The sequence below is a fragment of the Galendromus occidentalis genome, unplaced genomic scaffold, assembly GCF_000255335.2.
Source record: "Galendromus occidentalis unplaced genomic scaffold, Mocc_1.1 scf7180000076574, whole genome shotgun sequence".
Lineage (NCBI taxonomy): Eukaryota > Metazoa > Arthropoda > Arachnida > Mesostigmata > Phytoseiidae > Galendromus > Galendromus occidentalis.
The window spans coordinates 155,741-168,123 of NW_003804563.1; the positions used below are offsets into that span (position 1 = coordinate 155,741).

A 12,383-nucleotide genomic window follows, 5' to 3' on the forward strand; every position below is an offset into this window, starting at 1 on the left:
GACCTTGCGCTTCCCGACTCTCCCATAGATCACGACTCTTAGTCCGCCCTTGACGGAGGGATGCTCATTCCAGGAATCTCTCTCGGAAGAGTGCGCGGAGGATCGATTCCTACCCTATTCCATATTATTTAGGGATCAGTCCCTCATGCTGATGGACTCGGATGTCCTGGCGAGCGAGGTCCTGGTCTCAAGAACCGTGGGTGATCCCCAGGAGATTACGCCTGTCGATGTCGGTCCCGCAAGCTGTTCACAGAGAAACCGAACTCCTACGAAGGATCGGACGAACGTCATACGCACAACGCGAAGAACGAGCCAAGGCGATGAATGGACTCATCGAGAGACGGACAGACAGACAGACGAACAGACTAGTGAGCAAGCGACCGAGGCTGCCGCGGATACGGCCATCGACGGTAACCGTAAACGAGAGCTCTACGCTGAGACAGCGCTGCCTACAAACGCTGACTTTAAGGGAGTCGTCAGCTCCCAGCAATGCGAACTTTGGAAGCAAGCTAAGCTTAGGGCGTGCCAGTCTGCGCAAGACGACCAGCAACACGGACGGTCGAACGAAGAGTCGAGCGCACTCGCTTCCTAGTACGGAAAATTTCGGAGAGTTCGTGTCGGAAATTCAGTTCTGTGTGTTCCATCCCTGAATAGCTGTGACCACCATGGAGCTTGGAACCTTCATTCTCAAACAAGTTAACTTCGTAATCAGCCTCATCATCTGGGTGAGTCCGAGCCGAGAGCGCTCGAGCAGCAAGCTTTTCGCCGGAGCGGTTTCGACGACGCGAACGAGTCTGTTTCCTCCATATCTTCGCTGTATTCTGTGGCATCGCTCATTCCTACCCCCCTCACACACTGCTCAGTTTTCGTGGAAAACACAGATCTTCTGGAACAGCGGATCCCCGCGCGGATCACCTCGGACTGTCCAAAAGATTCCGTAGGTCACCCCGCTCGTTTCCACCCATTCCGCCATTTATTTTCGGCCAACGATTAGATCATACTCAGGAGCTGTTGACTATGACGTGTAACGACAGATCTCCGTCGAGACATTCATGCACCTGATAAAGGGTGCCCGACGAATATTCGAAGAACTACGAGACAGCACTGCAGTCTATCATTAATCGGCCGAAGTCTTAATATTCGAATGGTCGAAGCCCTGTCAATCCCTGCCCCTTGGTTATATTCAGCCCATCCTGATCGGTCATATTATCTTTCTAGAAATATCATTCTGGTTCTCGAGTTCTATCGAAACGAACGACTCGATTACGCTTCGATGTTCGAGAATGAGTCAAGACGCGGGTTTTATGTTCGGATGAGTCTGGCTGGAGAAAGGGAGAAAAGGACTCGCACGGGATTGGGCTGTAGAAGCTTTGAGCCTTCATAAAGAACTTGTGGAGAACATTTTCTCTCCGCCTCCGCAGCGGAAAATTCTCATGCCCGGAATCGAGCCTTGTAATTTTGTCTATATTATAGTCACTACAAATAAGAGCTTCCTTGTGATTTTTTGATCATAACGTATTACTCGACGGCCTTAATACGATTCGACTTCCCTTACGCGGTGGGCTTGGGAAAGCGGCTCGCTTCGCACGAGAAACGATGGGGCTAAGTCAGTCCAGCATTTATTGCGCTCGCACCTAATCTCTCACAGGGCGTGTTCGTCTCAAGAGGGAGCTCGCTCGCTGCTCCATGATCGCTACGTTAAGACTCTTGGACCTTGTTGGAAGTTCACAAACAGCTTGAACAGGGAAAACGGATTCTTAACTTCATCAATCAGTCAATCAATCGGTAGCTCATTTGATTGACCTGTCATTCAGAGTACTTGGCGAAATATTGACTTGTCGTTGCACGAGCTTTTGAAAATTCAAATCGCTGGGCTTTTTCGACTTCAAACGAATATCCATCAGTTTTTCTCGATGAGGTTCTGTGCTAGAGGCACTGAGTGACATGAACGAATGAGCGATCCTCATTATTATCTACGGCACATTCGATGACAACCGAACTCAGAGAAGAGAGCCCGTGTCCGTACAACCACGTCAACTCCCGAATCACGTCTCGTCGAAGAACTTCGAGGAGAGATAAAGGCTCTGGAGCTCCACCGTACTCACCGTATGCCGAACGGTAGAAATCCGTGTCATTCGAAGAGCCTCTGAAGGTCGTAGCCGAGGATTTTCGATTCTTGTTACAACACAAGAAACAGAATAATCTGAACGGCGGTATGATGGCCCGTTGACCCTGGTTTTGATTGACAGGCTCTTTTCTTCGAGAAGAAACTTTTCACTCTTCGCGAAACGGCTTAACTATAACCAACAATGGCTTTCGAATGCTGCAGTCTCTCATCATTGGGAGAGGAGCCGAAGAGCACCTGAGTTGTCGGCGCCTCGATTCCGGAAGTGCCGGATACGGGGCATCTGTCTCCTGACTCCTGGAGGAATCTCCCGGATCTACGCGGATCGTACCCGCGCCGAATTCTAGGCTACGCGCGTCTCGCTCCGAGCCGCGCGCGAGATGGACGTTCAACTTCAGATTTGAGAATTGTCCCGACTGTGGGGACCAGAGCTCACCAATCGGCTATACGGCCGCTCATTAACAGTATCTCAGCACGGAAGGTTGTGGTTTACATCCGATATTCACTATACAGGACGGAAGCTGCAGCAACCGCAGCATCCACACGGGGATGGTGTGAATTCATTCATTCTTCCGACAGTTTCCACCGGACTCTGGCGACTAAAAATTTTCACGCTTCAAGCTTTTGAAACGGATAGATCTCCGACCTTGCAGGAAGACTTTTCTTAGCAAACTTATCCCTGCGAAGGGACGTTGCTGGCTTGCTCAAAGCTGATGCCTCTTGAATAAATAGCCAAGCGGCCCGCTCACATGTGTCATCGACGTTTTGACGTAGAACTACGTCATTGCGCTCGTTAGAGGGGCTATTGGTGAAATCTCGTGTAACGGAAGTCACTGTTTTTTGTCGAACAGGAATCGGCGTCAAAAGACCCGGAAAAACTGTCTCGAGGTTGGAAACCTACGAACTAAGCTCGGCATCCATGTACGTGACTCTCTGCGCACCCCCATTTCACACAAAAGCTCCCCCACTGAGAGCACCGGAAGCGCCCGAAGAGGAGTAGAAATTCAAAATTGATCATATGGCGCTTGGCGTTCACGGTCTACTGCATTGGCTCCGTGGTAGGCCGGGTCAATGACTGACGGGTCTTCGAGTGTGTAGCGCCTTCGAGTGGTGGCATAAGGTCGAGCCCTTCTGTTGTGGAATCATGCAGTTTTCCGAAACCTCAATCTCTGTTTCTGCAGTCCAGTCCGAAGAAGTTCCACATCTCCCCCCACGATGTGGAGCGCTCAGTGTTTGCCTGTAGACGAAATTCGTCATGGATTCCAAACTTGAATGCTGCACAGCAAGAACATTGCTCTCAACCGCGTCAGAAGTTCTATGCAAGCGGAAAGATATAGGCTCTAAGGCAGATCTATTTGACCTGTAGCCGCGCTCGTCGTGTTGCGCGCTGCGTTCGCTGCCGCGGCTGTTCTCTGACAGCCGCACCGATTGGAATCAGGAATCAGTGCGCCACAGCGGCGGCCGCTCCTCTTCGAAGCCGCGCTGACAGGAATGAATGGTGAAGGAACCAAAGGAGATTCCCTCAGTCCAATATAATGACAGTGCGGATTCTGGTAATCGACTTGGTTTTCGGTGAAATCGAAATTCTCGATGTCGTTCATTCCCGAAACGGGAACTTCGACTTTCAGTGGAAAGTAGTGGCCACAATTGCCGGCGGGGGCGGCCGATGGCGGCTCCTGTTCATTTTGCAACAATCCGAGGAGCTCTTCGTCAATCCCATCATTGATCAATTCAATCAACCTATCAAACCCATCAATCTTAGAGCTGGAGAAACGAGACTCCGTGGGCTTGATTTTTTGGACGCGCGGGGATGATCATTCATTCCTCAATGAATTATAGTTTACTCGAACACATCGTGGATACGGCTCTCCTATTTTTTTAATTTGGATCTGATATGTCGAACAAACGATTCAGATTGCGAGGCAGGATCATGACCCATGTCATCGGCGATGACTTCTCAATAAGGCGGATTGCTCCGACGAGACTAGCCGACAAACGCTGCTAAAATGGATGCACCCGCAGCTCTCTCTCGGAGCATATCGTGTATGAGTTCGACACCTGCACATAGAACTCATATCTCTCATAGAATTACAGGTAGCTCCGGTGGCGCGACGACCCGTCCTTCGAGAAAATATCTCAAGAAGACATCGGGAGGTGAAATGAAGGTTGCTTGTGAATAATTGCCGGTTGTGGGATAGATTATGAGTCGAGATTAACGGAAAGCCGTATAGGTCTGATTAAGTAATGCGTCCGAGAGAAGAGAGAGGACACAGTGAAGTCGCAGGGTAATTGAGCGTTAGTATCGGGATTGTTGAATGATCAGAGCCGACATTTTTCGATCGTGAAACCGCGCGGGCGTTGCTATCCTTCACTTTCTCGTTTCGATAAAGGGTCACGCTCGAAACGCGAGCCCAAATTATCCATTTGAGTGCTCCACTCATTCTAAACGAGCGCATTCTCCGTAGTTCTACGCGAACTTCGGTTTGGCCCTCAGCCGAACCGGCGTCAAGTTTTTTTCCTCGAAAGCGGAACCGGGCAAACACTAGCGTCGTTGCGAACACCACCACCGTTCAATTGGTCTTGGGTCCGGGTATTTATCCCTTCATTCATCCTAGCAGCCAACTATCGGGGTTTTTATCTGCTCTTATCGCTCCGGCCATGAAGATCTCCTAGAGAGCAGAATCGAACGAACCAATGTTACCGCCGCAACGCTCGTCGAGGACCCCCAATAAGGCGTAGGGATTAAACATAGCGTACCGATATCGGGGAAGAGTTCACGGAGGTTTCAAAATTTTAATTTCAGCTTCTCGGACTGACGCTCCTGTTCCTCTCAATTTGGATCAGGAGTGATCCCAACTTCTGGGAGTTCCAGGAACATCTCAATCTTGGGAACTACTATGCGGCCTGCTACGTTGCCATGGTCGTCGGTGCACTCTTGCTCGTCGTAGGATTCATGGGATGCGTCGGAACATTCGTGGACAGCCCCTGCATTCTATGGACCGTGAGTCGCAGGGTTCCCCTTCTTACAAAGACGTGTTAGCTATTCAGGAAGAGAAGTGACGAGAGTCCAGGAATATTCCAGAATAGGGGAATCTTCCATCTAATCGGCAATCCCAATGAAGCTCTCTGAGCAAGCTATCATTTCCCTCCCTTGCAGTACATGATCTTCACGGTTTTCTTCATAGTGTTGGAGATTACGATCGCTATATTGGTATGGCAGATTCCGAGCGGAGAAGCGGTAAGTTGACAGCCATTCAATACGTTTTCTGAAATAACCAGATCCTTTCCTGAGTTGTGAGCGTGATGGCTAGACTTTCGTGGAGCGATAATTATTGGCAAGTACGGATGATATCACTTGCTTCACTCATCGTTGAACGCTCACGAACAATGGGATCACTCTGATTTTGACATGGCGACAGTGAGGTCAAGCCTGACAAAATGGCAACATTGTTATGAGCATCTGCATCATTTGCCATTGCGACGGCGGCAACCTCATCGACGGCTTTATGCGGTAGTAACAAAGCCAAGTGACGGATGCATCAGAATTATGGCAAAAGCCGGAAGATACGCAATTATTTCACCAGCGCACGACAGAACGTCTCGATCAAGGGGTCACGGGTTCGCTATCCGAAGACAAACGTAACCTACAAGGGATATTCGATGCATATCGCCAACTTCACTCGACCACGGATTCAACGCTTCCGTGGGCTAGTATGCAAGCGAACCTCCCTCATTGAACTCGTGGACACCAGCTGATTGGTCGGAAGACTTTCCATTGCCAACCAGTCCGTCTTGGTCACGAGAAGGAAGTTCAACGTTCGTCTCCGATGAGAGAAAACTGGTTTCCCTCAAAAAAGACGCAAAACTCATGCTCCGGAACTCCAGATTCAGCTTTGGGGAGAATTCCAATTTGACGAGAATCAGAGACACTAATTAAGGTTTCTCTGCTCCCACTGCCCAGCTCCAAAAATACATGGAAAATGAAATCAATCGGAATCTAGTGAGCATTTACAACAATGAATTCTCTCGGCGCTTCATGGACCTCCTCCAAATTCACGTGAGTCCAGAAGGCAGACTTCCCGATCGCTCACGATGTTCCGCTTTTCCTCGACGATCGACTCTCTAATTTGTTCACATCCCCAGATGGAATGTTGCGGCGCCGTCGACAAAACCGACTACAAGCGGAATCATCTCACAATTCCACAGTCCTGTTCGAACTACAGAACGAACAATATCTACATCTATGTCAGTCCATAAATGAACCAGATATTGATCCCGAATAACTCGTCGAGGTAGCTCGTTTTAGATTGTAACGGATCGACTTGTCTTTTACAGGGTTGCAGTGAGAACATGCGAGTGCACCTGCAGAGAATCGGAGCAGGCCTCGGAGGTCTCTCGCTATCTCTGGTGCTGGTCCAGGTCAGTGCAGAGAGGGTATAAGAAGCTCTACGCTTGGTCAGTCTTGACATGGATCTCGGAAACCTGCACTCACCCGATCCGTTTTGTTCCAGAGTATCGCTCTGTGCGTGAATTTCTTGCTGCTGGTCAATCTGAAGAGCCTCTACGCCCAAGTCTTCTAGGGAAGGAATTCCTAAAACTTCAAAGGGAAGGTACGGAGATTGAATGAGGAGGCATCGAATCTTCGCTCCGGTGCATGAATTCGCGAGAAGATCTCCGATCCGGAGGGAAGAGGTGCCAGGTCTCAGCCGCATCACGATATATTGATGAGCAGTTTTGACTCGTTTTTCAGAGACGATCCTGCCAATGTCATGCGACTGGCGCAGTGTGCATTTCATCATTTGGTCTGAATGAGATAAGGTGTGATTGTAAATAATCGCTTGGAAAATGCAAAAGGAGAATAATTGTGGATCACAGAAATTCGCGCAAACATTTTATATTGCCCTGCATCCCACTGCGAGGAGAGAATAAAGATTTCAAGATAAGTCCCTTCACTTTTTGAACGTACTCAAGCATCCATCCCGCCCAGGAGGCGGAAATCCAAGCCAAGTAGTCCGTAATTTTTTTTCTTAGTGTCAGGAATTATGCGAGTCAGTCCTTTTTGTCGATGACAAGCAAAGCTGCTTGAGTTGCCCGCGGCCTCAGAGAATCGTAGATTGAGGTAAACTTCCTCTCGCCGCAGAGGCATAGGGCAATCTCCCTCCCGCTTCAAATTCCGAGTCTTCCAATCGATCATCGACTTTTGGTCAAAAGATTCAATGCGTGTAGCACTACCGCAGAGCTAGCGCCCTGCTGATCGTTTGATACTTCGGGTTGAAACCTTCCCGGCATCGACATCTTCCAATAAAGTTTGTCTTACCTCAAGTCCCTTCCGAGGCTCGACCATCAGTGAGCGACATACTCCAGATCCTATCCCACGGACTTCCTAAGATTCTCGGTGAGGATCCTACAATGTTTCGCCCCATGCTTTCCCAGCTCGGAAGATAATCCGCGGCATATCACGGTACGAGGGGGAAGGAGGAGAGGCAGAGGGTCTCAGAAGCTTGGGATCAGAAGAACTCGATTCAACCAACCAATCAATCAATCGATGAATCACTCGGAGATCGATCATCAAATGACGCTTTCGTCGCTTTGGGTCGCTGAAGTATCGCGTAGATTCGGGACCGTGATGACAATGACCTGGACGAGTCCCCATCCTCACGCTAGAGCCGAGAGGGTTGGAATGAGCCATTGAACGTGCAGGAGGTCCAACCCTTGACAGTGACTGCGGACGGATCGCCGCTCATCGTAGTAAGATCTCGTCTTCGCTGTCAACGTAAGGGACATGGCGAAGTCATTTACGGTATGGATTCGGACGACAGTAAGCGTCTAGCAGGCGCCACGGCAGTCGCCCATCCGCCCCTTCGGCTCTGCGCGACTCCCAAGCAGCCAAGCAAGCTGCTCGTGGTTACATAACTGGGCCGATCGACCGACCGATGGTACCAATGATGATGCCAATGCCGCTGATGATGAAGCTTGTGATGGAGTCAGCTTCCGGTTTCGCATAAGGGCCCCGCAGTTGCTTCATCTCAAGTGCGGAGAGTTGTGATCATACGTTGTTGCCGATGCAGCCACCGACTACACGGACCATTGGAATCGATATTGCCATCATCGATTGATCGGATTAACTATAACCGGGGTTCTGGTGGATTGTCGCCTTTGTTCTCACATACGACCCGCGAGTCATTGGCCGTTCATTTGTCTACGTCCTGCTCGTCGGCGTCTCTCTGACAGAGCATGAGCTCCACCAAAATCTGGTTGTGAAGCCGTTTTGGTCAAGGCCGAAACGCCGGTTCGTTTATTGGGGAAGGGTGCGGCCGAGGTGTTGTTCCCGGCGAGCGGCAGATACCGCTGCCAAAGTCTGACTTGTCATGCCACATGTTCTTCGTTGTGTTGTGTTCGTTAGTTCGTCGTGCAAGTGCTGCGAGTCCCGTTGAATGTTCGGCTCCCTTGCTGAAACATGATCACATTGAGCCAGGACGTTAGGCCGGCTAGAGACACTCATCAGTGACTGCGCGGATTTTATCCGAGCAAGCACCGGTGCGCGATACTTGTGCTGAACATCATGACTTTCGTGTCCTGCCGAATCGTCCTGGCTTTGATTCTGCTCAGCAACGGGGCCATCGGCTCTCTCTGTGGATTGCAGAAAAATCAGAGCCCTAGTCGCAAGTCTCGGATCGTTGGGGGAAGTGATGCAGACCCTGGAGAGTTTCCGTGGATGGTGTCGCTCCGCGTCAGAGGTGACCATTTCTGCGGAGCGACCATCGTACATCAGAAGTTCCTGCTTACCGCAGCGCATTGCGTCCAGGTGAAGATATGCTCTCTCTGAATTTCTGATCCTGAGCTGCATTCGCAGATCAGAGTATTGATCTCTTCGGTTAAGTGTGGATTCTAGCCACACTTAGTCACAACGTCGCCGCCAACCACGATCTCGCTCCCGCGAGGAACAAGTCTCAGTGTCCCATTTCGGATCCCCTCACCCCGTTCTGAATGCTCCTTGACTTTCAATCGGGTGTGCGGCATACATTTTTCGCTCGAGCGAGCATTAGTTGATGCGCGAAACGTATCGCTGCGATTGATGGAATTCCGGAGATAACACGATTTGTGTTCGCGCAGGGCAGGAATCCCCGATTATTCACCGCAAGAGTGGGCGAACACCACATGGGCCTAGCTTCAATTTTCGAAGAAGATTATCAGGCGAGTATTGACCGTGATCGTCGCGGGTTCCCCTGGCTGTGTGGATTCCCACACTACGAATCATCCAACATGATCGGAAGGAGTTTATCAGCTGACGGGGCACTTCTTCCAGGTGAACCGTATATTCGTGCATCCGAACTATTCGCATCCGAAGAGATACAACAACGATATTGCTCTCGTGAGATTGAAGTCCGAGATCATATTCAGCGAGTTTGTGCGTCCGATCTGTTTCCCGAAAGCGCCGGAGGACGAGAAGCTCGGACTCAACGCTACCGTCGCTGGATGGGGAAATATCAAAGACATCGGTATGAACGCGGGAGATTCCGGCTTATCATACTCCTTCCATGCGATTTTCTCAATGGGAGACGAGCTCTGAAATCGACAGACAGCGATAGAGGGCATTCCAGCTCGCACGCTTCTCCCGAGCTTCGCTCGGTGCATACTCTGGTTGTCCTGGAGGAAAGATGCTCCTTCCAGCGGATTTTCTAAGCCTCGAGACAACCCATTCCAGAAAGCGTCACCGGCCAAGACATATTCAAGAAACTCAGACCCGAAGTCCTGCAATGGGTTCATCTCCCCCTCGTGAACAGCTCCACTTGTAACCAATGGTACAAACAAGCCGGAAAGAAGGTGAGAAACTCAATTCAGTGTTCAAGATCGATGCCTCGAAGAAGCTTTCTACAATCGTTCGACTTATAAACGAAAAAATCATTCAAGGTCAGACTCATAGCATCTCAGATATGCGCCGGATATTCGTCCGGGATAAAGGATGCTTGTCAAGGGGACTCAGGAGGTCCGCTTATGGTTCACACTGGGAGTAGATTTAAGTGAGTTGAATAACTGAGGATGTCTTGAGAAATTATTCGATGGACTTTGATTGTCGGTGATGAGATTGATGCCGTCTAACCGTGTATGGATTTCCAGATTGGTTGGAGTCGTCTCCGCTGGTTTCGGGTGCGCACGACCGCTGCTTCCCGGCCTGTACACTAGAGTCAGCTTCTACATGGATTGGATACGAGGAATAATGGACGTGTAAGGATCGACAGGAGCTATAAATAGAGAACTTATTGAATAGGATATTCAAATACTTCCATCCAATGCCTGACCAATCGAGCTTTCGGGTTCCAAAGAATAATTCATAACCAGAGCTTAGAAGTTCGGACATCATTCATTCATAATTGTCTATCAAAACTCGGATTTTGCAAGAAGGGTGACGGCCAATGTCCGACAACAGAACCACCAATGTGGAGCATCTATCAACCCATCACTCGACGTGCCCATGAGGATAGATGGTTCTGATTGTGAGAGATATCTTTGCCCAGACTTCAGGCTTGATCCATTAGGTAATGCACAGAAGATAGAGTGATTGTACCGAAGCCGAGTTTGTTATCTAGTCATATTTAGCCCACAGTATGTAAAATTAGCTTTGTCATTGTCCTCTGGCGATGAATCTCGGACGACTGGCAAGCTCTCTAGAGCGAAAAAGAGTATCACAAGAAAATAATAAGGATTCCCATCAGGAGGGCTCTATTTCCTCCGGACGAGAGACGGCGATCCATGGAGCGACGAACTCTCTCCCCTCTAATCCTTCCTTTCGGAGGAGTGGGGTACGAAGAAAGACTCCGCGATAGTCCCGTCTGAAGTCGATGCCTTTATTCGCAAGCTTCGGTGTGCGTTGGATCGGAAGCAAGGTAGAGGCATCCGTTACTTGAAGTGGAATTGGTGATCCGCATTCGGCTGCTTCAAGATACCTTATCCCGGGTCGGTAGAACTGCAGAACATTATGAAACTGAAGAGCAATGAAGCAGCATGATATATTAATATAAATGAGCATAGTAATAAAATTGAATGAGCAGTACCTGAAAACGGTATTAGCTGACACAATGAAAGAGCTAATAGTTCCTAATTCTTTATCGTAATGCAGCGATATATCAAGTCACCTCCGACATCATGCGAACACCAGGGGCAAGACTCCTGAATGGGTGCATATTGTCCTGGAAAAACATTCCTTTGCCCCCGGGAGGAGTATCTGAAGGAATAAGGCCTCTCTCATAGATGCACGGTCGTGGCGAGACGCGAAAACGAGCAGCAAGGAGAATCTTTCATGGTTCGTGGTTTTATTCATCCATATGTTCCTGCGATACTGTATCACAGGATCATATCCCTTTTATCTCAGGGGCGATTCCTCAGCAGATCGGTCGGGTCTCCTTCTCCCATTGCTCTGGTAGTTCCTAGGTATTTCGCTGCACTCCGCGGTCCAGGAGCTCCTGGAGTCCCGACTCCTTACGGAGTTCCTCTCCATTGAAATGATGTGGGGTGCATTCTAACAGCAAGTGCTGGATAGTTGGATAGTTTCCTCCTCCATCCCTCACACACAGCAGTATGGGTGGATGTTAGGGAACGTGCTGCGGTATTTTCGAGTCGGTAGTATCCCTGCTCTCGCTGGGCTGCTGCCTCTTCTATTGTTATACGTGCCGACCGCGGTCAGTCGTCGTCTCTCTTTATACATATTGTATATCTGGAGGCCTCGTTTCCGGGACATCCCTTCTCTCCACACCTTGTCCTGCGTTTTCCGGACTTTTAGTTTCACTTCCTTGTAAAATTTACTTAGAAGTGGACGTCCTTCGTTAGTGTATACCATGGGTATTCCCCCATCAAGGTATTTGTTACGTAGGATCTTCAAGCGTTTGACTGCCTAACACAAATCATCTCATCGAGTCTATTCACGCAAATTCTTCAAGAGCTTTTTTCCTGGAAGCTCCGGCTCCTCTCTACCTTACATCTTCCGACTCCAAACCTCCAAGGAGAAACATCAGGATAAAGATTCGGAAGGGAAAAGGATACACATTAAACACGGCAAAGATAGCCGCGAGATTCTTCATCACTTCAATTTTCATCATTTCAATCATGTGTCGGTCAGTGCCATCATTGACAGCATCGCTCTCGGCCATCTATGTGCCTCCATTGAACTTATCCTAGTGAAGTATCGGATCCTGCTCTGAGCTTCTCTTGCCTCGAATGATGACCAGCCTTTTTCTCCTTGGAGGAACTCGTTGGCTACCTT

The 12,383-nt window shown here is 49.4% G+C and overlaps 2 protein-coding genes across 2 annotated transcripts; both read left to right on the forward strand.

The window, feature by feature from the left end:
- Positions 1-485: 485 nt before the first annotated feature.
- On the forward strand, positions 486-7,068 carry LOC100898452 (tetraspanin-2A). The gene is made up of 8 exons (XM_003739572.1): positions 486-725; positions 4,929-5,126; positions 5,283-5,363; positions 6,087-6,182; positions 6,269-6,370; positions 6,461-6,544; positions 6,637-6,735; positions 6,876-7,068. The coding sequence occupies exons 1-7, from the start codon at positions 666-668 to the stop codon at positions 6,703-6,705; spliced, it is 690 nt and encodes a 229-aa protein (XP_003739620.1). The 5' UTR covers positions 486-665; the 3' UTR covers positions 6,706-6,735; positions 6,876-7,068.
- A 1,619-nt stretch (positions 7,069-8,687) lies between these two features.
- LOC100904693 (testisin-like) lies at positions 8,688-10,355 on the forward strand. Its single transcript, XM_003739610.1, has 6 exons — positions 8,688-8,930; positions 9,239-9,319; positions 9,432-9,624; positions 9,831-9,949; positions 10,037-10,146; positions 10,244-10,355. The coding sequence occupies exons 1-6, from the start codon at positions 8,688-8,690 to the stop codon at positions 10,353-10,355; spliced, it is 858 nt and encodes a 285-aa protein (XP_003739658.1).
- The last annotated feature ends 2,028 nt before the right edge of the window (positions 10,356-12,383 follow it).